The sequence below is a fragment of the Elephas maximus genome, chromosome 8 (genome assembly GCF_024166365.1).
Source record: "Elephas maximus indicus isolate mEleMax1 chromosome 8, mEleMax1 primary haplotype, whole genome shotgun sequence".
NCBI classification, from domain to species: Eukaryota; Metazoa; Chordata; class Mammalia; order Proboscidea; family Elephantidae; genus Elephas; species Elephas maximus.
In genome coordinates, this window is record NC_064826.1 from 46,957,891 (window position 1) to 46,983,037 (window position 25,147).

Below are 25,147 nucleotides of genomic sequence, written 5' to 3' on the forward strand. Positions count from 1 at the left end.
TACTAAGGCCATATGGCTAACTGAAGTGTAGGCGATAAGAGATTTTATATCTGTTTGTCGTAAACAGATAGAGCTGGACATGACCATACCTCATAGTGATAGTATGAGAAATGGATAAGATATGTGCGTTGTTAGAGGGTCCAGGAGGATGGTAATTCGTAGTATTCCGTATCCTCCCAGTTTTAGGAGGATGGCAGCTAATACTATAGAACCTGCGATTGTGGCTTCTACATGGGCCTTCGGCAGTCATAGGTGGAGACCATATAGAGGCATCTTTACTATAAAGGCTATAATACATATTAGTCATAGTATGTTAGTAGATCATAAGTTATTAACAGATTGGATTAAGTATGGTAGCATTGTTAGGTTTAATGATCCTTGAGTATTTTGGATGGATGTGAGGGTTACTAATAGGGGGAGAGACCCTATTAAAGTATAAAATAAAAAGTATGACCCTGCATTTAATCGTTCTAATTGGTTTCCTCATCGGGTAATGATAATTATAGTTGGTATAAGTGTTGTTTCAAATATAATGTATAGTAGGATTAAGTCAGTAGCAGTAAATGTTATAATTAGGGATACTTGTAAGAAGATAATTATAGTGATGTAGGACTTTTTTTGGAAAGTTGATCCAAAGGATAGGTGAGATTGGCTGGCGATTAGTATTAGAGGGAGTAGTTAGATAGTAAGAATTAGCAGTGGGGTGGATAGGGAGTCTGAGAAGAATTCTGGGGAGAGGTTTAGGCTGTTGTCGAGAGGTTGGTGAAGAAGATGGAGACTGGTTAGGCTAATTATAAAGCTATAAAGAGTGGTGTTAATTCATATTATGTTATTGGAGGTCAGTCAGGTAAGAGGAATAAGTATGGTTTTTGGTAAGATAATTTTTAGCACTGGAGTAGGTTTAAATTTTGTACGTAGTCTAGTCCGTAAGTGTTGGAGATTATAATGAGGAGTGCCAGACCTACTGCGGCTTCGCAAGCTACGAATACTAGTAGAATTAGTGGTACTATAGTAGATAGCGTAAAATTTATATTGAGAGATAGGAGTGCGTTTAAAGTAAATAGTGAAAGTATTATTCCCTCAAGGCATACTAGTGAGGATATTAGGTGAGAGCGGTATATGAGGGTACCGATAAGTGAGGTAACAAATGCTAGCATAATGTTTATGTAGATGTAGGGCATTATTGGTAATTATGATATGTTCATAATTTAATGAGTCGAAATTATTTGTTTTGTTTAAACTAAGTACCATATTTGGTTCATTCGAGACCTTTTTGGAGTCATTCATAGGCTAGGCCAATAGCTAGGAGGATAATTAGTATGAATGATATTAAAAGTGTTAGATTTGGATTATTGGCTTGAATGGCTCAGGGCAAAGGTAGAAGTAGTGCGATTTCTAGGTCGAATAGAAGGAACGTGATGGCTACTAGAAAGAATTTTATCGAGAATGGTAAGTGAGCAGAACTCATTGGGTCAAAGCCACATTCGTATGGACTTCTTTTTTCTGAGTAAATGTACGTTTGAGGTAGTCAAAATGTGATTAGGACTATTAATGATGTTAATGTAGTATTGCTTAGTAGTGTAATTATAAGGTTAATTATTTCTTTTTGGGTTTACCAAAGCCTACTAATTGGAAGTTAGTTATACTAAATTAATACTAAAGAAATAGGATCCTCATCAGTAAATGGATAAATAAAGGAATAGTCATACTACATCTACGAAATGTCAATATCAGGCGGCTGCTTCAAAACCAAAGTGATGGTTGGACGTAAAATGAAATTTGAGTTGGCGAATAAAGCAGATTAGGAGGAATGTTGAACCAATAATAACGTGTAGACCGTGGAATCCTGTGGTTACGAAGAAAGTTGAACCATAAATGCCGTCGAAGATTGTAAAGGATGCTTCGTAGTATTCAAAGATTTGGAGAAGTGTAAAGTAGGCTCCCAGGAAAATAGTAATAAAAAGGGCTTGAAGTATATTTTTACGGTTTCCTTCTATTAGGCTGTGATGAGCTCAAGTGATAGTCACCCCTGAGGCTAGAAGGATGGAAGTGTTTGGAAGTGGTACTTCTAGTGGATTTAGTGGGTAAACGCCTACTGGAGGTCAATAGCCTCCTAGTTCAGGAGTGGGCGCTAGACTAGAGTGGTAAAAGGCTCAGAGGAAACCTGTGAAAAATAGTACTTCAGAAATGATGAATAAAATTATACTGTATCGGAGACCTTTTTGCATGATAGGTGTATGGTGGCCTTGAAAGGTTCCTTCTCGAATAACATCCCGTCATCACTGGAATATGGTTAGGATGTTAGTTATTAATCCTAGGAGTAAGAGGATTACAGAATGGTAGTGAAATCACATGGTTAGACCAGATGTTATAAGTAATGCGGCTAACGCTCCAGTGAGGGGTCAAGGACTTGGATCTACCATGTGATAGGCGTGTGTTTGGTGTGTCATTAGACATTTTCGTGTAGGTATAGACTAATTAGAAGGGTAAAGACGTAAGCCTGAATTAATGCTACGGCGAATTCTAGGATTGTAAGTAAAATTATTGTAATGAATGTTACTGTAATTGTTACTGGATGAATCGGTAATAAAGCTAGTGCGGCGGTTCCAGTTAAATGAATAAGTAAGTGACCTGCTGTGATATTAGCACTAAGTCGAATTGCTAGGGTGATTGGTCGAAAAAAAGGCTAATGGTTTCGATAATAATAATTATAGGAATAAGAAATATAGGGGTTCCTTGTGGAAGAAGATGGGCTAATGAGATTGTAGTTTTATACCGAAAGCCTAGGGCAACTGTACCAACCCACAGGGGCATTGCTATGCTTAAGTTTATGGATAGTTGTGTTGTAGGGGTGAATGAGTAGGGTAGTAGGCCTAGTAGGTTGGTTAAACCAATAAATAAAATTAGGGTGATTAGTATGAGAGATCATGATAGTCCTTTTGTGTTGTGGATAGTTAAAAGTTGTTTTGTGATTAATTGGACTAGTCATTGTTGGATTGTGATCCAACGGTTAGTAATTAGGCGATTTGGAGCTGGAAGCAGGATTGCTGGGAATGCAATAATTAGAATTACCGTAGGTATGGGAACATCGAAGAGGGCGGATAGTTTTTCGTTCACTTTGTTTTTCAAGGAAAGATGCGTGGTTTCTTGGAGATTTTTTTAGATATGGGAAAAAGAAAATAAAAAATCTTTAGGATTTTAATATGAAGAAAAACCAATAATGTGAGAAGCACAGTTATAACTACTAATAGTCAAACGATCATATCCGCTTGTGTCATTCATTAAGGAGAATACTGTGTTCCCATACTCTAACTTAAAAGGTTAGTGCTATTAAAGCTTCTTAATGATTACGTTAGCGATGCTGACCAGTTCTCGAAGTGTTTAAGTGGAACTAGTTCTAGAACAATTGGTATAAAGCTATGATTTGCTCCACAGATTTCAGAACATTGACCATAAAATAGACGAGGTCGTGTTGACGTTAAAGTTACTTGATTGAGTCGTCCTGGAATTGCATCTGTTTTTAGGCCTAGGGATGGGACGGCCCATGAGTGGAGGACGTCTTCCGATGAAACTAGTTTTCGAACTGGCAGATCCATGGGAAATACTGTTCGATTATCTACCTCTAATAGTCGAAGTTCCCCGAATTTTAGATTATTAGTAGTAATTATATATGAGTCGAAGGCTAGATCTTCGTAATCAGTGTACTCATAGCTCCAGAATCATTGGTGTCCTATAGTTTTAACTGTTAGTAGAGGATTATTAATTTCATCTATTATATATAAAGTGTGTAAGGAGGGTAAAGCATTTAGGATGAGGATAACAGCTGGGAGAATCGTTCAGATTATTTCTATTTCTTGGACATTTATTGTATTCGTATGGACTAATTTAGTAGTTAATATAAGTAGAATAATATATAGGACTAAGGAGCTAATAAGAAAGATAATTATTAGGGTGTGGTCATGGAAGTGGAGAAGCTCTTCTATAACGGGGTGTAGCATCTTGAAACCCTAATTGTAACAGTTAAGCCATAGAAATTTACAGGACTTAAACCTGTGATTTAACTTTGACAAAGTTATGTAATTGTTTTACTAAAATTTCATGCCTACTGGGGAAGGCATAGAGGTTACAGAGTTGGCTTGAAACTAACTATTGGAGGTTCGATTCCTTCCTTTCTCGAATTGGATTTTACGTAGGCTGGCTCTTTGAATGTATGATGTGGGGGTGGACATCCATTAAGTCATTCTACATTTGTTGTTGTGAGTTCTACTGTAGAGACTTCACATTTAGAAGCAAACGCTTCTCAAATTATAAAGACCATTAGGATTACGGCTACTAGAGAGATAAATGAGCCTATAGAAGAAACAGTATTTCATGCAGTGTAGGCATCTGGATAGTCAGAATATCAACGTGGCATACCAGATAATCCAAGAAAATGTTGGGGAAAGAATGTCAAGTTAACACCGACAAACATAACTAGAAATTGAATTTTAGCTCATGTATAATTTAATGTATATCCTGAAAATAGTGGAAATCAGTGAATGAATCCACCCATGATGGCGAAAACTGCACCTATAGATAAGACATAGTGAAAGTGGGCTACAACATAGTAGGTGTCGTGTAAGACAATATCTAGTGAAGAATTAGCAAGAACAATGCCAGTTGACCCTCCAATTGTAAACAAGAAGATAAATCCTAGGGCTCATATTATAGCGGGAGATCATTTAATATTGCCGCCGTGAAGAGTGGCTAGTCAGCTGAAGACTTTTACGCCAGTTGGAATGGCAATAATTATAGTAGCTGATGTAAAGTAAGGTCGGGTATCAACGTTGTTTATAGCGCTATACTCTAACTGGAAGCTGTTTCTATGGGTGAGGCTTGCTGACTTGGTTTCACTGTAGATTAATCTGATTAGACACAAAATATATAAGGAAATGGCCCTTGACCAAAAAGGATTTTGCACTAGAATGCTCTTCACTAGTAGTTCTTCAGATTTTAACAAATAAAAGATATTTATATTAGAACACTGTTGTTGTTGGGAGCTATCAAGTCAATTCCAATTCATAATGACCCCATGTGATAGAGTAGAACTGCCCCAGAGGGTTTTCTTGGCTGTAATCATTACAGAAGCAGATCTCCAGGTCTTTCTCCCATGCAGCTGCTTGGTAGGTTCCATCTGCCAACCTTTTGGTTAGCAGCCAAGCACTTAACCATTGCACCGTCAAAAAGCTCAAACCAGACCTCCTGCCATTGAGTTGATTCTAATTCACAGCAACCCTACAGGACAAAGTAGCACTGCCCCCATAGGGTTTCCAAGGCTGTAAATGTTTACAGAAGCAAGACTGCTACATCTTTCTCTCGCAGTGCAGCTGGTGGAGGTAGCAGCTGAGCGCTTTAACCACTGTGTTACCAGTGCTCCTCATATTAGGACATTATTAGCTATAAATGATTTTTAGACTAAAACCCCAAACCCCAGAACTAGGTTCACAAAATTCTATTCATAGAATATAAAACTAACATAAATGAAAATGTATTGAAATTCTCTTTTTTTCATTGATTTCAAGAAAAATTTAATTTTTTTTTTTTGTCCTAGTATATTTTTGGAAACCCTGGTGGCATAGTGGTTAAGTGCTATGGCTGCTAACCAAAAGATCAGCAGTTCAAATCCACCAGGCGCTCCTTGGAAACCCTATAGGGGCAGTTCTACTCTGTCCTTTAGGGTTGCTATGAGTTAGAATCAACTCGATGTCAATAGGCTAGGCTAGGTGGTACATTTTCAGTGAAAGACTGATTTGCTCTTTGACTTTATGACTTATAATTAGCTAAGCCACTGTCCTACACTGTTAGCAGTACTTGAAAATAGGAGTGGGTCAGGCCAGACACTCCCAGCCTGAGTGAACATTTCAGACTTGCATGCAGTCCCAAAAGGAAAGAGATGAAAGGTAAGCATAAAGGTCTCCTGCCCTTCAGAATTCATTCGCCCAGAGATAGTTGTTTGATTCCCCTATGACCTTTAACTGTACAAAAAGTCTCCCAGAAACTCAAGCCACAAGCCTCATGAAAGTTTGAAATATTTTAGAAAAAAAAAATCAAAGTCTTAAAGAAAGCAAAGTTCACTGATACCAAGTAATTAGGATGCTTAAAGCAATAGAATAATGTCCAATTTCTTAACTTTTATGAAAGCTGCTGTTCTTTATTCATATATTTAATATATCTGAAAGAATAGACACCGAACTCTTAACAGTGACTCCAGGGAGTAGGATTTGAAGTAGGGGTGGTAGCAAAAGGTATTTAATTTCTCACTTTATACAGTATTGTTTGTTTCCTTGATTCCAATAAACACATAATACTTTTTCTAAAGTAAAATGCTACTCTATATTAAAAAAAAAACCAGACAATTAGAATAAATAAGCCTACACAAACTGCCAATATTTGCAGTTAGAGGCTCAAAAGTAATAGTAAATATCTCCTGTAACCTCAGACCACATAATTAGAACTTTGATATTTGATAGATTTTTTTTCATCCCTCATTAGTGGAAACTTCAGCCTAACTTCATCCTGTACTTTAGGAAGGTTTCCTTTTAGAAGATTTATCAATTAGGTTTGCAATTTGGCTCCGAGAAGTAATAGAAACCCAACTATAGTCACTTAACTAAATAAGGGGTTGTTTTATTCATATAATGAAAGTCCAGAGGTAGGCACACCAGACAATTCCACATAACAAAAAGCCCAGATTTCTTCTAGCTCCCTTATCTGTCATCCTTAGTGTGTACCTATCTTCTCCATTGTCACAAGATGGCCATTCAACCTTTAGGCATAGAGGCCACACAAGAAGTGGGGAAAGGCAGATGGCAAAGAGCATATGGCAGCTGACCTGGCTGCCTCTATCTTTTTAACAGGAAATGAGTTACTTTCCCAGGAGCCCTTCACAGAATTTCCACTTAGGAAATTTTCATGGCCTGAGTTGGCTCATATGATGACCCCCCAGCTGCAAACAAATCTGAGAACTCTGGGGTACACTGAACCTCTGGAGTTCTGTTAGTAAGGTCAAGTGGAGAATGGATATTGGCTAGGCAACCAAATTGCAAAAGGAAGAGGTCATTGAAAAGACAGGAAAGAAAGAAAAGACCAAGATGGATGTCAGATGAGACTCTGAAACTTGCTCTCAAACGTCAAGCAGCTAAAGCAAAAGAAAGAATTGATGAAGTAAAAGAACTCAATAGAAGATTTCAAAGAGTGGCTCAAGAAGACAAAGTATTATAATGACATGTGCAAAGAGCTGGAGATGGAAAACCAAAAGGGAAGAACACGCTCAGTGTTTCTCAAGCTGAAAGAACTGAAGAAAAAATTCAAGCCTCGAGTTGCAATAGTGAAGGATTCTATGGGGAAAATATTAACGACACAGGAAGCATCAAAAGAAGATGGAAGGAATACACAGAGTCATTATACCGAAAAGAATTAGTCGATATTCAACCATTTCAAGAGGTGGCATATGATCAGGGACTGATGGTACTGAAGGAAGAAGTCCAAGCTGCTCTGAAGGCATTGCCAAAAAACAAGGCTCCAGGAATTGATGGAATATCAATTGAGATGTTTCAACAAACAAATGCAGCGCTGGAGGTGCTCACTCGTCTATGCCAAGAAATATGGAAGACAACTTCCTGGCCAACCGACTGGAAGAGATCCATATGTATGCCTATTCCCGAGAAAGGTGATACAACTGAATGTGGAAATTATAGAACAATATCATTAATATCACATGCAAGCAAAATTCTGCTGAAGAACAGGGAACTGCCAGAAATTCAGGCTGGTTTCAGAAGAGGACGTGGAACCAGGGATATCATTGCTGATGTCAGATGGATCCTGGCTGAAAGCAGAGAATACCAGAAGGATGTTTACCTGTGTTTTATTGACTATGCATAGAAATTCAACTGTGTGGATCATAACAAATTATGGATAACGTAGCAAAGAATGGGAATTCCAGAACACTTAATTGTGCTCATAAGGAACCTTTACATAGATCAAGGGGCAGTCGTTCGGACAGAACAAGGGGATACTGATTGATTTAAAGTCAGGAAAGGTGTGCGTCAGGGTTGTATTCTATCACCATACCTATTCAATCTGTATGTTGAGCAAATAATCCAAGAATCTGGACTATATGAAGAAGAACAGGGCATCAGGATTGGAGGAAGATTCATTAACAACCTGCGTTATGCAGATGACACAACCTTGCTTGCTGAAAGTGAAGTGGACTTGAAGCACTTACTAATGAAGATCAAAGACCACAGCCTTCAGTATGGATTGCACCTCAACATAAAGAAAACAAAAATCGTCACAACTGGACCAATCAGCAACATCATGATAAATGGAGAAAAGATTGAAGTTGTCAAGGATTTCATTTTAGTTGGATTCACAATCAACAGCCATGGAAGCAGCCGTCAAGAAATCAAAAGACACGTTGCATGGGTAAATCTGCTGCAAGGGACCTCTTCAAAGTGTTGAAGAGCAAAGATGTCACCTTGAAGACTAAGGTGCGTCTGACCCAAGCCATGTATTTTCAATCACATCATATGTATGTGAAAGCTGGACAATGAATAAGGAAGACCGAAGAAGAATTGACGCCTTTGAATTGTGGTGCTAGCGAAGAATATTGAATATACCATGGACTGCCAAAAGAACGAACAAATCTGTCTTGGAAGAAGTGTGACCAGAATCCTCCTTAGAGGCAAGGATGGTGAGACTGCGTCTTTCATACTTTGGACATGTTGTCAGGAGGAATCAGTCCCTGTAGAAGGACATCATGCTTGGCAGAGTACAGGGTCAGCGGGAAAGAGGAAGACCTTCAACGAGGTGAATTGACATAGTGGCTGCAACAATGAGCTCAAGCGTAACAATGATTGTAAGGATGACTCAGGACTGGGCGGTGTTTCGTTCTGTTGTGCATAGAGTTGCTATGAGTTGGAACTGACTCGACGGCACCTAACAACAGGAAACCAGTAGGTTCTGCTTCCAGTGGCTCGCCTTCTTACCTCTTCCCCCCACCAAGTTCTGTCTGAAACTAAAGGGCCAAGTTTTAAGGGGAATTAAGAAAGTTGCCAGAGAAGTAGCTAGCCAGATCTCAAAAATGAATACAAGTATATTCACTTTAGTATTATTTGTAATATTAAAACATTGGAAACGGCCTAAATGTGTGAGACCTCAGAGCAAGAAAATCCATTAGGAGCCTTTATTGGCAAAGTAACTGGTGAGTGTGGTCTCATGTCTCTATAAAAGCCTTATAAGTTTTTCTGGTCCTAGTTAGTGTTCATGTACAGATCTACCCACACTTGGGAGTAAAGCATGAGGAGCAGCCTGTACCTGGGCACCTGCAACAGAGAACCAGACAGGGACCCAGGATGCTTGCTGGACTTCCTCTGTCCAGGAGGGCTTAATTCCACTTTCGAGGAGGAAAAATCAAACTCTTCCTGCTAACTTCTCACCTGTTCCATGAAGTGAGAACAAGAACCTGATTATTCAAGTATTCAAGTCTACATGGAGCTCTCCCTTTTCTGACTTGCTATAGCAATTATCTATTCTTTAAAATAACAAAATGCTATGTATTGTTATTTGGGTTTCACAAGAGCATGTCTCATCTTCTCAAGTCTAGTGTGTGCTTCTTAACAGCTAGTTGTCCATGACAGGAGAGGCCATGGGAAGCAGGACATTTGGGCACCTGAGGATACGGAAGCTGCTACTGAAGACTGACAGATTTGTGGGTGTTGAGCATCTGAAGACATATTTTACCTAGTTTAAAATAACAGCACGACCCTCAGAAAGATTCTGTTAGGTGACCTTTAAATATCTAAACAGTATGATCTTTCCTTCTCGGGTTGAATTTTTGCCAGTATTCAGCCTTGGTGCCTAGAAGCGTGTGCTGTCACAGTAGGAAAGGAGCCACATCAGATTGGTGTCATGTGCTTTTGGTGTAAAGGCCCAACTGTAAACCTAATCTAAGTCAAGTATGCTAGAAGTGCCTCCAAGATGGCCCTTCCTGTAGCCCTGGGTGGTACTCTTTGCCCATCAGCATCCATGTGACCTTCTCCTCTCTGTTCTCTTATCCAGTATAAAGAATATGACAAGCTCATTCCTGAGAGAGCAACAAAACCTGATAGAATGAGATGTTGCCCTCTCCCCAAAGCACTTTAACAGAACATTAACCATAAGCCAGTACCACAGAAATATAATGGCGAAACTTCAGGCATCAACAAATAAATTAAGAAGCTGTTCTTTTGTGTTAAGAACTTTCCAGTTACTCTCCAAACCTACTTCATATAAGTAGCCAACTATTCTGCAATTAACAGCTTCTCTTTTTTTCTTTAGCCTATAAAAAAAAAAAATAGGCTTTCATAAATGAACTCACACTGTCCAAGTGTAATAACTATCATTCGAGTAGTCATAGTAGATGCATGTTTCCAAAGTGCTTAGTCATGAGTTAGAGAGGCAGTAGAACGCAGTGTTAATATCATGGGCCCTGAGTCTAACTGCCTGGGTTTGCACCTGCACCATTGGGACAAGTTTCTTCAATGTCTTTGTGCTTCATTCTCCTCATCTGTACAGTTGGAGATATTAATGGGGTTATTTTGAGGATTAAATGAGATCATCCACATAAGTACTTAGAACCATGCCTGGCACATAGTCAGTGCTCAATAAATATTAGCTATTATTTGTAATATTTATTTTATTTCAAAATGAGTGAAAAATAGAATATTTATAGCTGGTAATATATAGAATTTTGGCAGGTCTTCATATTTTAGTTTGCTAAGACTTTATAAAGAATATTCAGCATAACAGGCAGTCTTTATAAGGTTGACAATCCTGATTTTTCCACTATTTTCAAAAGGGACTTGATGGAGTTGACTACGTGACATTGAAAGTTTCTTTCTTGTATGAATGCCTGTTTTAAATTTTGATTTCCAGATGGAAGCTTTCCCTAAAGATGATACTACATTATCTGACAGAAGGAGAGAGCTCCACAAGGAAGTGGAAGTAGCTAAGAGAAATTTCACCCAACAGGTTAATATCAACTCTCATTTAAGATTCTATCTAAGAATGGTAAATACGATGCTGTTGGCTGTTTTTGTTGTTGTTGTTTTGTTTTTTAATTTAACTGTGCTCCATGTAACTTCATCAACAGAAGACTCGTCAAAGAGAGGATGATCCTATTTAATGATCTTGTTTCTTCACCTAAAAATCTACTCCAACCCCACATTAAATTTGGAAAAAAAGGATATATTTGAACCCGTAAAAATTATACAAACTAATGAGAGTTTAAAATAAAAGAACAATTAATTACATTAAAAGTCAATAACAAATGTTTTGTCTCACCAGTGTCTAATTTTTTTATTTCAATTTTTGTTTATTCAAGACACTGTCAAAATATTTTAAAACATGCTTTTATGTCTCTTCTTTTTCTTAAAGTCACTTGAAAATACAACCCAAATAAGAAAAAGTTCTATTGTGTTAACCCACTGTTTGTATATTCTTAAAAAAAAACTTGGAGCTAAGGCAGTGCTGTTTGTTTTATGTTTTAATAAAATACTTTCTACACAGAAAGTAAAAAGACAATCTAAGACACTGGTCTTTTTGTGTTCCTTCAAACAAATAAAAAATTATTATGTCATGTTTTTCAAAAGAAAGTCTTAACAGAAACTGAGTCTAAGTTAGTAGAACAGCAACTTGCAGAAGAAAACAAGCTTTTAAGGGAGCAAGAAAACATGCGAGAACTGCTATTCAACCTTGTCCGAATGACTCAAATCAAAGTTGATGAAAAAGAGCAAAAGTCCAAGGATCTCCTAAAAGTTCAGGTAACTGCAGTTTTGTAACCATTCATTATTGCTACAAGAGTTCAGAGTAGCCTCATTTATAATGCAGTGTTCACTGGAAAGTTATAATTGGAGTCTCCTTCAGCTCTAGTAACTACTGGATATAAATCTCCCCTAAACAGGACTCAGTCATGCACTGAAAAATAGTCTGAGGATTCAAATAGTCAACATTCTGTAGAGAAAAAGAGAGAGATCAATAGAGGATTTGAACAGATGGCAATTTCAGTAAAAATAAAGAGGGTACTTCCATGGACAGGCCTGGCAGCAGCACGGGTGACAGAAATTATCTGTAATTCACCACCATCTCAGATTCCACTACCATTTGCCCAGGAACCACTAAAAAATTGTAGCATTTGATGGTTCTCCCTCCCAAATTTGTCAAGCCAGTATTATTGAATCCAATGCCAGGATACTTAGTTACCACTTTACCCCATGACTCTCCTGGGCTCCTGACAACATGCCAGAGCTGACCCAGTACAGCACCCCAAAACAAAAACAAAATATAACAAATGAAAGAAAAAAAAAATCTGTCATGCTAGCTAAAATTCTAACATTTGAATCATTTATCTCACATACAGATTATGTCCAGAAATTCTTTATTAAAAATAAACATTTCCTATGTTAGGGCTATAACGTATTATTAACATAGACTATCACATTTATCATGTAACCCAGCAGTTGGTTGTTTCCCAGTGCAATCTGTGTTCTCATTCTGAACAAGTATTTATACAAGGGCAGCATTTCTTTTCATTCTCCAGAAAGAACTCACTCACACTAAAGCATTAGTGAACAGTGAGATATTTAAGATTTTATAGAAAAGACTGAGGAGAAAATTTCCATAGCACGTCACAGCAAACTCTTCAAATTCCCATTTAGCTGTTTTATTTTTACCCCCTTAAAACACTGAGAAACTAAAAGAAGTTCAGCATGGTTGGTACATGGTAACATGGGGAAAAACGGATGTCAAATAGTGAGTCCAGAAAGCAGGAGAGGCCAAATGGTTAAAAAAAAAAAAAGGGCTGCATAATCCATGGTAAACAGTTTGAATTCTATCATGAAGTTTGTGGCAGGCCAAAAAGAGTTCACAGGACAGTTGGGTTTCGATAGAGTTAAGAAAGGAAAGACAGTGCTCAGGGAGGAAGAGATGAAACAAGACAACCTAAAGAATCAGAACAGCTGAGGGAGGAAAAGCAGGAGCGAAACAAGGTGATGAAAGAGCAGAGTAAGTGAAGACTATCATCATCAAGGTCGATTTAGTTCTGGGACAGTGTTTTCATTACAACCTGGTGTTGGCTGGGAAGAGTCCACTCACATGAGTCTTTCCTAATGAGAAACTTACTCTTTTTTTTCCCTTTAGAAATTTAAGAAGCCCTAGAGGTAGGTTACTATGAGTCGGAATCAACTCAATGGCAAAGGATGGAGCCCTGATGGCACAATGGTTAAGAGCTTGGCTGCTAACCAAAAGGTCAGCAGTTCAAATCCACCAGCTGCTCCTTGGAAACCCTGTGGGGCAGTTCTACTCTGTCCTACTGGGTCACTATGAGTCAAAATTGAGCCAACAGCAACTTTTTTTTTTAAGTGCTGTGTTTATTTGTTACAAGGAATGTTGATCTGTTTTTTATGAATTAGATAATTTTTAATTAATTTTAAAAATTAACACATGTCATCTATGTGTGACTGATCTATGTAGACCAAACCTCATTATTAAATGAGCTAATTAATATAAAAGTACAAGACAGTTCTTCCCCTTAAAAGGAATTCAATAAAGAAAAAATCAATAAAGGAAAAATTATGTTTATTCCTTAGATGAAGTATTCTTAGTATTGAGAACTAGTCAGCTAAATATTAACTATAATTAGTTGTAATTTCCAGAAGAACACAGTCAATCTTATATTTTATTTTTGCAACTCATCCACGTCCCCAAAGGAAAATAAATGGTGGAAGAAAAAACCAATGTTTCTGCCAGGGCTTCAAACTGGTTCATTCCAGTTTGAACTCCTGTTGAGACTTTGCATTTCCACCCTAGATATATTGAATCAGAATCTATAGATTAATAAGAATCCCAGGTAATTCTTATGTATAATAAATTTTGAGAACCACTGCTCCACTAGTGGTTCTTATAACTGGTCCCTAACCAGCAGCCTTAGCATCACCTGGGAACGTGTTAGAAATGCAAATTCTCAGCAGGTTCAAACCAGTTCAAAGTCATGGTTTCTATCACTCCCAGGATAGGGTAGACAACACTACATTTTTACATGTGTTTAATTCTTCACACAGTTACTTTAACAATATTGATTTCCTCTCTGATTCCTGTTCTGACTGAGAACATTATAAGGTAAAATTGCTCTGATGTCTAGCTTCTTTCGAATCACTCATGACAAATCAGCTTTGGTTTCATACTCCTGCAGGAAAAGCTGACAGCAACTATTTCTTCTAGTTTCTATCAGCAAATACCTCATCTTTGAATAAGTTTCTTGCGAAGATGAAGGATGCAGTGTCTTTAAACCTGGAGAACATAATTATTATATCTAACCTGTTGCCATTCACATTGATTTAGATATATAGTGACCCTATGGGACAGAGTAGAACTGCCCCTTAGGGTTTCCAAGAAGCAGCTGGTGGATTCTAACTGCCAAGCTTTTGGTTAGCAGCCGAGCTCTTAACCACCGTGCCACCAGGGCTCCATATTTCTAGGAATTTAGAAGTACAGTCACTGTCTTTTGAAATATTTGTGTATAATCTGTGTAACACCTCCTATGTCTGGTCTCAGCATGGTGCCACATGGTGTAGGAAAACCCAACCAATATACAAAATAATGGGAAAGCACTTTAAAGTCATTACTTGGGTCTCAAAAAATATCACAGAGGTTTCAATTCCCAGCATTTATCAAAAGTTGTTAAAAATCCTCTTCCCTCATCTATCTTCCACAAGCTCCACACTCATCCAGAAAAGCTGTGCTGTCCACACTCTTTCTGTCTCCTGAAAGTTTCCCAAACTTCTCCTCAAACCCAACCTGTGCAGGCCCTTTTCTTTTTCTCCTCTTAAATAACCACTTGACCTTTTCAGTGTGAATCAACTCAGCCGGCCAAGCAATTTTCCACTCTCTCCCTCGCCCCTCAACCGGATCTGCACAACCCAACAGGCCAAGAGAGAATGTTCCTTAACTGACAAAGAAGGAGATGGGGTGAGGTTGGGGATGATAATATGTTGTTGTTTTTCTCTCTTTCACACATTATTTTTATATTTCAGCAAAAATATGCCAATGCTCTTAAGGAAATTAAAGCAAAGGATCTTGAAATCAGGATATACAGGAAGAAAAAATGTGAAATTTACCACAGGTAAGAATTACTTAATGATTAAATCTATCTTGGAAAAAGAAGAAAAATATCTTGAATTTATATTTTACATGTTCCAAAAACACTTTGTTTTTTTTTACAGACTCACACAGTTTGCTAAACTGTATGATGCTGTTCGAAATGAAAGAAACAAATTTGTTAACTTACTTCACAAAGCTCACCAGAAAATAAATGAAATTAAAGAGAGGCATAAAATGTCATTAAATGAACTGGAAATTTTAAGGAATAGTGCAGTTACTCAAGAAAGGTGAGTGTTATAACTACTGTCCTTTCAAAAGCATGCCTCTGACTCATTTGAACTGTATCCAAAGGATCAAGAAAAAAAAAGAAAGTAATCATTTAAAAATCTGGAAAAGCCATTATTCAACCACCTGACTTTACAGGTGATAATATAAGCATCTGAACACAATTCCTTATGCTTCTACTGTTTGGGAGCAATATTTTTTAAGTGAACGAAAAATTATGTATATAGCTATGATTACTATGATGATTTTCACTTGCCCAGCTAGAAAGCACACATTTGATCATTTGCATTTGAAGTTAGAAGACAATCAATTTTTTTTATTAACCAGCATCTACAGTATTCAGAAGGAGCCCTGGGGCACAGTGGTTGTAGCACCGAACTGCTAACCGAAGGGTTGGCAGTTGGAAACCACCAGCGGCTCTGCGGGAGAAAGATGTGGCAGTCTGCCTCCGTAGAGATTTACAGCCTTGGAAACCCTGTGGGGTCGCTGTGAGTCGGGATCTCCTGGATGGCAGTGGCTACAGGATTCAAGAGAATAGATTTGAAACATCTAATGTGTTTGTGGAAACCCTGGTGGTGTAGTGGTTAAGAGCTATGGCTGCTAACCAAAAGGTCAGCAGTTCAAATCCACCAGGTGCTCCTTGGAAACCATATGGGGCAGTTCTACTCTGTCCTATAGGGTTGCTATGAGTTGGAAACAACTCAACAGCAATCGGTTTTTTGGGTAATGCATTTGTGGAAGACATTACAGCAGAGTGGCAAAAGAGGTGGCTTTCTAGACACAAATCCCAGCCCTGCCTCCATAGCTATTTGACCTTGAGCAAGCAGCCTTATGTCTTTGGACTTAATTTCTTTGTCTGTAAAATAGTCCTTACTTCATAGGATTTTGGGGTTATTAAATAAGTTAATCCATGTTAAAGCACTTAGAAGAGTGTCTGGCAAATGATTGCTTTTAAAAAGTATTACTGACTGCATGCCAAGATCTTTTGAACTCTCACTTATGTTTAGTCCCTGATCTACTGAGTCTATACAAACTGCAATTCTTCTGGTAGCCATTATTTCACAGTTTCTTTGAATAAAGATACTGCAAAATGGCCTCTCATAAGTAGGGAAGAGGAGAATTGCCTGAAAAGGAAAATCTAATTTCCTAATCAAGTTCTCATCCTACATGAAAGTAAGCTATCGTTTATAGAGTCCATGCATTCTTTAGGCATTTGGCATTTATGGTAACACTAGCCTGAGCCAGGCGCCACCTTAGGTCCCCTATCTCTGCCGTCAATAGAGCATAGTCTCCTGTGGCCGCAGAGCAGTTAACAAATGACCACAGCCTCTTGCTTTGATAAAGGGAAGCAGCCAAAGCTTGGACACAAAGGAGAGCTATCCTAATCTGGATAGGGGGAGGATCTGAGACCTGGAAAGATTACAGAAATTCCTGACAAGTAATTTCAAGGGAAAACACTAGAGCAAGAACTGCTTTGATACTGTTTGCATTTCAGAAATCTTCATTGCTTTTAAAGAAACAAAAAGCATAATCTTACCCATTGTCCCACTGTTTTTAAAGAAAGCTGCAAAATTGCATGCTGAAGCATGCCAACAATGTTACTATCCGGGAAAGCATGCAAAATGACGTGTGTAAAATTGTCGCAAAACTTCAGGAAATGAAAGAGAAGAAGGAAGCTCAGTTAAATAACATTGACAGGCTTGGCAATATGATCACCATGATTGAAGAGGAGATGGTACAGCTTCGCAAAAAATACGAAAAAGCTGTGCAGCATCGAAATGAATGGTAAAAATCAGGAACCTAGTGTGAGAACAAGGCAGCCAGACATCCCATGTAGAAATGTGACCCTTTTTTCTACCTAGAGTTGACAGTGAATAGCCTATTGAATTTGACATTCAGGCTTCATTAGCCTTTGGCAAGGGAGCGGTTTGTGTGCTTTGGCTGAAAATAAGAAATACTGTCCTAGTAAGAGGGAGGGAAAGAACCCTGGTTGCACAGTGGTTAAAGGGCTCTGTTGCTAAATCAAAAAGTCAGCACTTCAGACCCACCAGCCACTCCATGGGAGAAAGATGTGGCAGTCTGCTTCTGTAAAGATTAAATCTTTGGGAACCCTATGGGGCAGTTCTACTCTGTCTTATAAGGTCATTATAGGGTCGCTGTGAGTAAAGATCAACTCTCTGGCAGTGAGTTTGGTGTTTGGTTTAAGAAGGAGAGGCAAGATGGGAGTTTGAGAAGTTGCTCACTTGAAAATCAAAGACCTTGCCCAGGCTGCTTGTCAGGATACTTCTGATACCATCAAATTCCTTCAGTATAATCGACATAAGTAAATCTTTGGATCTATTTTTTTGGCAAGTTTGGTCTTACTATGATATTTATTAAGCCATTCTCCCAGTTCATTTTCTCAGCAAGTAGAGAAATCCTTTAGGAGTAGCATTAATTCTTCTAGGCCACAATTAATCAATTACTATTTTAGCAGTTTCCCCAAGTTGCTTGTGCTCTGAGAAGTCTGGAATGTGAGATTGTAGAATCCCCTAGTAATTACATCTGGTATCAGGTTTTCCATCAAACTTTGATTGTGTGCTGTCCTGTGGAAGGCACTGGGCTGCTAGACACCAAGAGTACAAACACATTGCTCCTGGTCTCTGTTGTCAGGACAGCTTGATCAGGAGAAGGGCCAATGAAAGGGAAATGAGACAAAACACAGGGCTGAGATTAAAACATGCACAAATGTTTCGAGGGAGGACAGAGAGAAATAGAAGCAATTAAAGTGGAAACCTGGGCTAATAGATGTGCACAGAGTGTGGAAAGACCTCCAGGGTCATTTGTAGAATGGCACATTTTCAAAGGGCTGGTTGATATTTTCTCCAGGGGAAAAAAATCCTCTGACTTGGCTCCTGGCACAAATCAAAGCGTTAGAGCAAACGGTATGCTCCCAGGCCTTGATCAGATCTATGGGCATGAGCAGTCATGCAAACCAGAGCTGCTGGACTTAGACGGTTCTTACTCGGTTTCCTCCCCATGATCTCTTTTCAAGGAGCCCTTTCCCCTGGTATGATTCCAAAGGACAGAATAGCTGGGTGGGAAATTAGCATCAGAAATAGTCACCTTGTAAAAAACATATTGGGCCAGGCAAGTAATATAGAGCAGCACTGCTGCAGAAACACATTCCTTGGCCCGCTGCCTACATGCCTCTGGCTTGATTGGAGCCTTGGTTGGCAAGTCAGGCCAAAGAAAAGGCTCTGCAGAAACTCTGACCATGGAAGCACTTTTTTCACGCATTGGGAATAGCATTCTTTCCCACCCTAGGAAAACTTGCTGGGTTGTTGTGACTAGCCAGCTACAGAGTTGAGATATGAAACAACCCTCCCTGTCTTATCTCCAGAAAGATCCAAGTTTGTGGTTTCCCTAGAAAGCCACCAGTAAATATCTGTTGTTTTTTGGAACTATGCAATCATGATGTATATTTTGTGCCCAAAGTAGAGAGAACTACAATGACTTGTGGCCTCAAAACTCCCTTAGCCTCTGCCTTTAAATTTGACCTTAGTGGTGTTCAGCTGATAGAGCGGGAAGAAGAAGTGTGCATTTTTTATGAGAAAATAAATATCCAAGAGAAGATGAAACTAAATGGAGAGATTGAAATACATGTCCTAGAAGAAAAGATCCGATTCCTGAAACTGAAGATTGCTGAGAAGCAAAGACAGATTCTCGTGACAGAGAAATTACTCCCAGCCAAGAGGTCCCTGGATGCTGACCTAGCAGTGCTCCAGATTCAGGTGGGAAAAGTGTTAGTAAGACACTCTCTGGGACCATTTGCTATTTTTTTCTTTGTTAATTTGTAAATTATGTAATTTCTGTTCTGTCAGAATTAATTCTAAGCCTAACAAAGGTTCAGTAGAAAACTTCCCATCAGTCTTCAAACTGCACTTAATTATTTGATTGCCTAATTGGCACTAATCACGTTTGCCCTTAGAGGACACGATGTGAAATTTCTAGCTGCTGGCAGGCTGTTTTGTACTCTGCCCTGCAGCACCGGATCCCTGTCATATCCTGTTATTTGTCACAGCCGCAGTGTTGGCTTTTTTTTTCCAGTCTTCCCCTTTTTTGCATCATTTTCAGAAATCTCGAAAGGTTTGCTTTTTTTTTTTTTTTTTTCAAGAAGCTGTTTGAAACAGTTTTCAATCGTCCAAGGATTATCATGAGTCATATTCTCCTGGTGCCTGTAATAATAGCTCCATTTCAGGGATCTTAGAAGTTACATGAATTATTTTAGGACACAACAACACTATTTTGTATAGAAAAAGTGAGCAGTTTTTCCTCAATGGCCTATGGGGAAATGAAATCGACCAAGGCACCACTTTGATAAGCAAGTACCATATTTTTGTTTCTTATTTAATTTCCTAATTAAGAAAAAAGGAACATTAAATTTTGTTAATAATAAATACAGCAAATGTTTATATATGTATGTACATATACATGTAGGAACGAACCCTGGTGGCCCAGTAGTTAAGAGCTCGGCTGCTAACCAAAAAGTCAGTAGTTCAAATCCACCAGCCTCTCCTCTCCTTGGAAACCCTATGGGGCAGTTCTACTCTTCCCTGTAGGTTTGCAATGAGTTGGAATCAGCCTGACGACAACGGGTTTGGTTTGGGTTATATACATATATACCTCAATTCTTTTTTTTTATACCTCAATTCCATATTAAGTATAATTAAAGACTGTAGAAAAATAGGAGAGGAAATTAAAAAAATTACATTATCATTTATGTCACCATTTAAAATTCTTTTTGTAGGGAGAATGACCATAAGTTAAAATTTTAAAAATCTACCTCGAAAAAAAAAAAAAAAAGGCCTCTACCTGTACCATTCTTGGACATGCTGCATTTTAAGTCTATTATCTCATTGGATGGTGTAATCCTGTGAGATTGGGCCTTTTCTTCCCAACTGACAGTTGAGGAAACTAAAGTTTGGAGAAGATTAATGATTTTGCGTGATATTACGCAGGTATTCAGTAGAAAAGCTGAAAATAACGACTCTTGGTTTTCACCGTGTTCCACATCTCTCCCTGAAAAACAAACACTACATGTGGCCACCACTCCTATTTGGGAGTATCCATATTTCTTTATCCACCTCCGAAGTCTCATTGATCCAAAAAATATAGTTGATACATAAGATACTATATTGGGGGTTTAGCAAAAAAGATACAAATATTTCAAGCTATTCCTCACAGACTGTACATTGTGTTGACCCAGTAATTAAGAGCTTCATTCTTCTTCTTTGGAAAGCCATTAAGCTTATTGAAAGCAAAGGGTTTTTAAATGGAATTTTGAACAATTTCACCCAAAAGACTAACGTCCAGCGTGTTGCTCATCTCTTCATTGGAGGTTATTATAGAGACCAAGGCTGTGTACTTTGAGTTCATAATCACGGAGTATCATGCGAGTATAATCAAAGGACTGTTCCTGAAATAAGGCTTTTCTTCGATGACCCAGAAGGCACTGCCCTGTCTTCAGAATCAGTTATGGGCATCATCTGTCACGGTACCATGAATGAGCAGAAACAATGCTTAACCACGCATCCCAGCTGATATGGTGTATTAAAAAAACAGTTCTACCCTCACCAGGGTTGGTCCTGCTGAGAGACTCTAAAGACCTTTAGCTAAGTGATTTTAAGATTTAATGAGCTAGAGTAATAATTTTAAAGTTAATGTTTCTTTCTTGTTTAATAGTTTTCACAGTGTACAGACAGAATAAAAGACTTGGAAAAACAGTTTGTAAATCCTGAGGGTAAGAACAGAACTCGCTTCCTTCCAGGGAAAGATCTGACTGAAGAACAAATGATCAAAAAATTAGATGAGGTAAATGTTCTTTCTTAAAATAACATCTGTTAGCCCCTTCTTGATATTTTTTCCCAAATATCTGTAGTACTGTCTCATGTTATTCAGACATACCTATCCTTCTTTATTCTAGATACTAATATATTCCTTTCCTTGATTTAGTAACGAAATCTAAGCTTGATTTAGACTCTTGCCTAAAGAAGTAAGATCCAGTGGTTTCAAGGTGCCGAAGACACATTTCACTGCCTGACTCCTTGACTAAGCCCAGTTCTAAAGACCTTCCAGATGTATTTTGGCAACTGAAAAAGCAATGTGTCTCTATTAAGTGAGGAAGAGGGGGTCAGTGCTCTAATTACGAAAGAAGATTTTATTTTGCATGACTATTTTCTCCTTACTGAAATTATTTTCAACCATAGCTGGAACTACAGCTGGCCCAGAAGGAGGAGAAGTTACTGGAGAAGGACTTCATCTATGAACAGGTCTCCCGGCTCACAGACAGACTCTGCAGCAAAACTGAGACCTGCAAGCAGGACACGCTACTTTTAGCCAAGAAGGTCTGCCCCAGACCCTGCCTTTTCTCTTCTGCCCTCCCCTTTCATTACCTTTCATCTTCCATGGACTGCTTTATTTATTTAGACACAACACTGGGGAGATTAGGTCTATGGCTACGGAAACAAAAATGTAAAAATGTCTCTGAGAGAATTGTACAAAATAAGTTTCAATCTTGTTTCCTAAATTAAGTCTCTTTATACAGGGAAAACCCAAGCTTTTCAATGACAGTATACGTGTTTCACTTAACAAGGCACCTACTCAGACATAACAATTGTTACCTTCATATTTCATGCTCAAAGTTAGATCCTTTCTAGTCCCTTGTGAATAGGAAGCGTGGTACTGCCTCACTTACGTATGGGTCTGAATGGGAATGACCCCAATCCAGAACTCAGCCTGAACCAGAAGTAGAAGGGACCATTAAAGAAAACAGCAGTCACACCACACCCAGGCCTGCTGCACCACGAGTTGAAGCTGCCCTCAGGCCCTGTTAGTGAGGAAAGTCAAGTAGTACAGAGCTTCATAATGTATTACGCTTAAGATATTGAGACTACAGATTCAAAGCAGCAGAACCTACTAGAAGCAACACTGAAAGGAGCAGCCAGCAGGTTGGTGATTGAAGCAACAGAACCATGCACCCAAGCAGTTAGAGGTTAGGCTGCTCCCCTGGCCTCCATGGCCCCATGGAGCATCACACTGTAATGGCACAGGTGTTTCAGTCAGTTATCAAATAGTTACTGCACACCGACTGGGCATGGGGCAGAAATGAAGAGGAAGGGACACATTGTCCGTGCAGTATGAAGCTCACACAGTCCCACACCCGAGACTGTGGGCTCCTGAGAGCAGCAACTGTTCCTCATTCTTCCTAGTTTCCCCAGTGTCTAGCATGTACAAGATTCTAGAAAAATGTTTGCTGAATAAATAAGTGAACAGTCAATCCTGTGCCGGCAACAGCTCTGGCACACTAGATAAATGGGGAATTGTAAATCGTAGGCCTTCCTTGACGTTTTAATTTGGCTTTTACACTTCCCCTTTGACCACTTCCACTAATAGGCACTGACCAATCCTGTGGCAGTTGTGTGATTCACAGCTTTACCTCATAAAATACAGGCAAGACGAATTGAGGCACATGAACTTTGCCTGAATTAGCGTGTCCAATGTTTCTTTAAATGTTGCCTGCCTGCCTTTTGTAAAATCAATTTCCTTTTCTTTGCAGGAGTTCACTTTTCACTGAAGGCATGGCAGAGTCTCTTCAGAAGTCAGCCATAATGCTAGAGAAATGCAAATAGTAAGACCATTTGTACGGCCAGGAAGGCTCCAGTATAGCCAAAAAAATCCAACTCATAGTGACCTTATAGGACAGAATAGAAGTGCCCCATAGGGTTTCCAAGGAGCACCTGGTAGATTTGAACTGCCAGTCTTTAGGTTAGCAGCTATAGCTCTTAATCACTATGCCACCAGTGTTTCTGACTCCAGCATAGCTGAGTTCTATCCTAATGATTTCTCTCTTCTTTGTTTTCCCTACCTTCAGTGCTCTTTACCTGGTTCTTTTTTTGTTTTTGTTTTGTTTTGAAGCATTTAAAATGGCAATCTCCTCATAGTAGGCAAAGCTAGGAGGTAGAGAAAGACATTCAGATCTCAGATCTGTGTTTTACCAATACTAACAAGTAACCTTGGGAAAGATACATAAACAATCCTAATACTTAGTTTCCTTATCTGTGAAATGGGTTGTTTCACCTAAAGTTGTTGCAAGCATTACATAGTTTAGCACATAAATGGCTTACCCTCTTGGGGATGCTCAAGAAGAGAGCATGTCTCCACATCCCTCTTCTCTCCTAGTTAGCTTATGGCTCCTGCAGCAAGTTTCCCAAATGAACAGAGAATGGGACACCTCAGGAAAGACTTAGAACAACCCAGAATAATATCAACCTTTTCTTATTTATGGAAGAAAATGGAGGTTGGCTACTTACACGGGCACGTGCGCGCACACACACACACACAAGAGTGCGATGGTTGATTAGTTAATGGAATATAAGATAATGATTCATCATTGAATCTTAAAATGGTAGTCATTTTTATTCAATATATGGTGTTGTTGTTGTTAGGTGCCTTTGAGTCAGTTCTGACTCATAGTGACCCTATGTATAACAGAACGAAATACTGCCCAGTCCTGCACCCTGCCCACAATCGTTATTATGCTTGGGCCCATTGTTGCAGCCACTGCATCAATCCATCTTGTTGAGGATCTTCCTCATTGACCCTGTACTTTACCAAGCAATTCAATATATACTTCCTAAAAATTAATGCCGTGTAGAAGAGTTATAAAAATTTATATTCTCTACCTCCTTAAGGAGGCAAAGTCAGTACATGAATCATTTTTTAGAGGCAGATAATTCACTGGCAGCAACATTTCTCTAAGCAGTTGTATAGATATGACCAGCATGTGCTGTATTAGGAGAGAAAAGTGCTTTGAGGTCAAGCATAATTTTTGGAAGTTCATTTTCATGTCCCAATTTACCCGGGTTCAAAAGACTGATGAATTAAAATAGACTAAGAATCTATTAGTTCCGTCATTCAACAAGTATTTAAATTTTGTTTGGTGCTCCTATGTTCCAAGCGGAGTACCTGGGTGGCGCAGTTAACATGTTTGGCTACTAACCGAAGGGTTAAAGGCTCGAGTTCACCCAGAGGCACCTTGAAAGAAAGACCTACCAATCTACTTCCAAAAAAATCAGCTACTAAAACCCTGTGGGGCACAGTTCTACTCTGAGACAATGGGGTCACCATGCATCAGAGTCAATTTCACAGCCATTGGTTGGTTTTTATGTCCCAAGTACCATCCTAGGCCCTGGGAATATGACGATGAATAAACAGTCCTTGTCCTTACAAAGAGTTAATTCTCGTGGGATGACAGACTATAACCAAATAGCCAAACATATATAATATGTCAGTAGTAAAACGTGTGAAGAAAAAAATAAAGCTAGTAAGAGAATGAATGTCAGTGGGTGGGAGGAGTCACCACTCAGTGGCCCCCATGGCTAAAGCCACACTAAAAAGCTATGCTGTGGGCCAGAAAGCTTATACAAAAAAAAAGGAAACCCATTGCCGTCGAGTTGATTTCCACTCACGGAAACCCTACAGGACAGGGTAGAACTGCCCCATAGGGTTTCCAAGGAGCGGCTGATAAGATTCGAACTGCCAACCTTTTGGTTAGCTCCCAAGCTCTTAACCACTGCACCACCAGGGCTCCAGAAAGCTTGTAGGAATCACCAATTCCAGTTTTAACTTCTCCTCTGCCTTTTGAAAT

At 38.9% G+C, this 25,147-nt stretch overlaps 1 protein-coding gene across 4 annotated transcripts in view; it reads left to right on the top strand.

Annotated features, from left to right (window-relative positions):
* CCDC146 (coiled-coil domain containing 146) overlaps window positions 1-25,147 on the top strand; it is a 177,164-nt gene that overhangs the window by 148,303 nt on the left and 3,714 nt on the right. For 3 of the 4 annotated variants that reach the window (XM_049893077.1, XM_049893078.1, XM_049893080.1), the window contains 8 exons: window positions 10,954-11,049; window positions 11,670-11,840; window positions 15,108-15,196; window positions 15,297-15,461; window positions 17,020-17,244; window positions 19,004-19,232; window positions 21,184-21,312; window positions 21,708-21,845. In XM_049893077.1, coding sequence (XP_049749034.1) covers window positions 10,954-11,049; window positions 11,670-11,840; window positions 15,108-15,196; window positions 15,297-15,461; window positions 17,020-17,244; window positions 19,004-19,232; window positions 21,184-21,312; window positions 21,708-21,845 — 1,242 coding nt within the window. The remainder of the gene's footprint in view (window positions 1-10,953; window positions 11,050-11,669; window positions 11,841-15,107; window positions 15,197-15,296; window positions 15,462-17,019; window positions 17,245-19,003; window positions 19,233-21,183; window positions 21,313-21,707; window positions 21,846-25,147) is intronic. The other variant, XM_049893079.1, reaches the window with a different exon arrangement.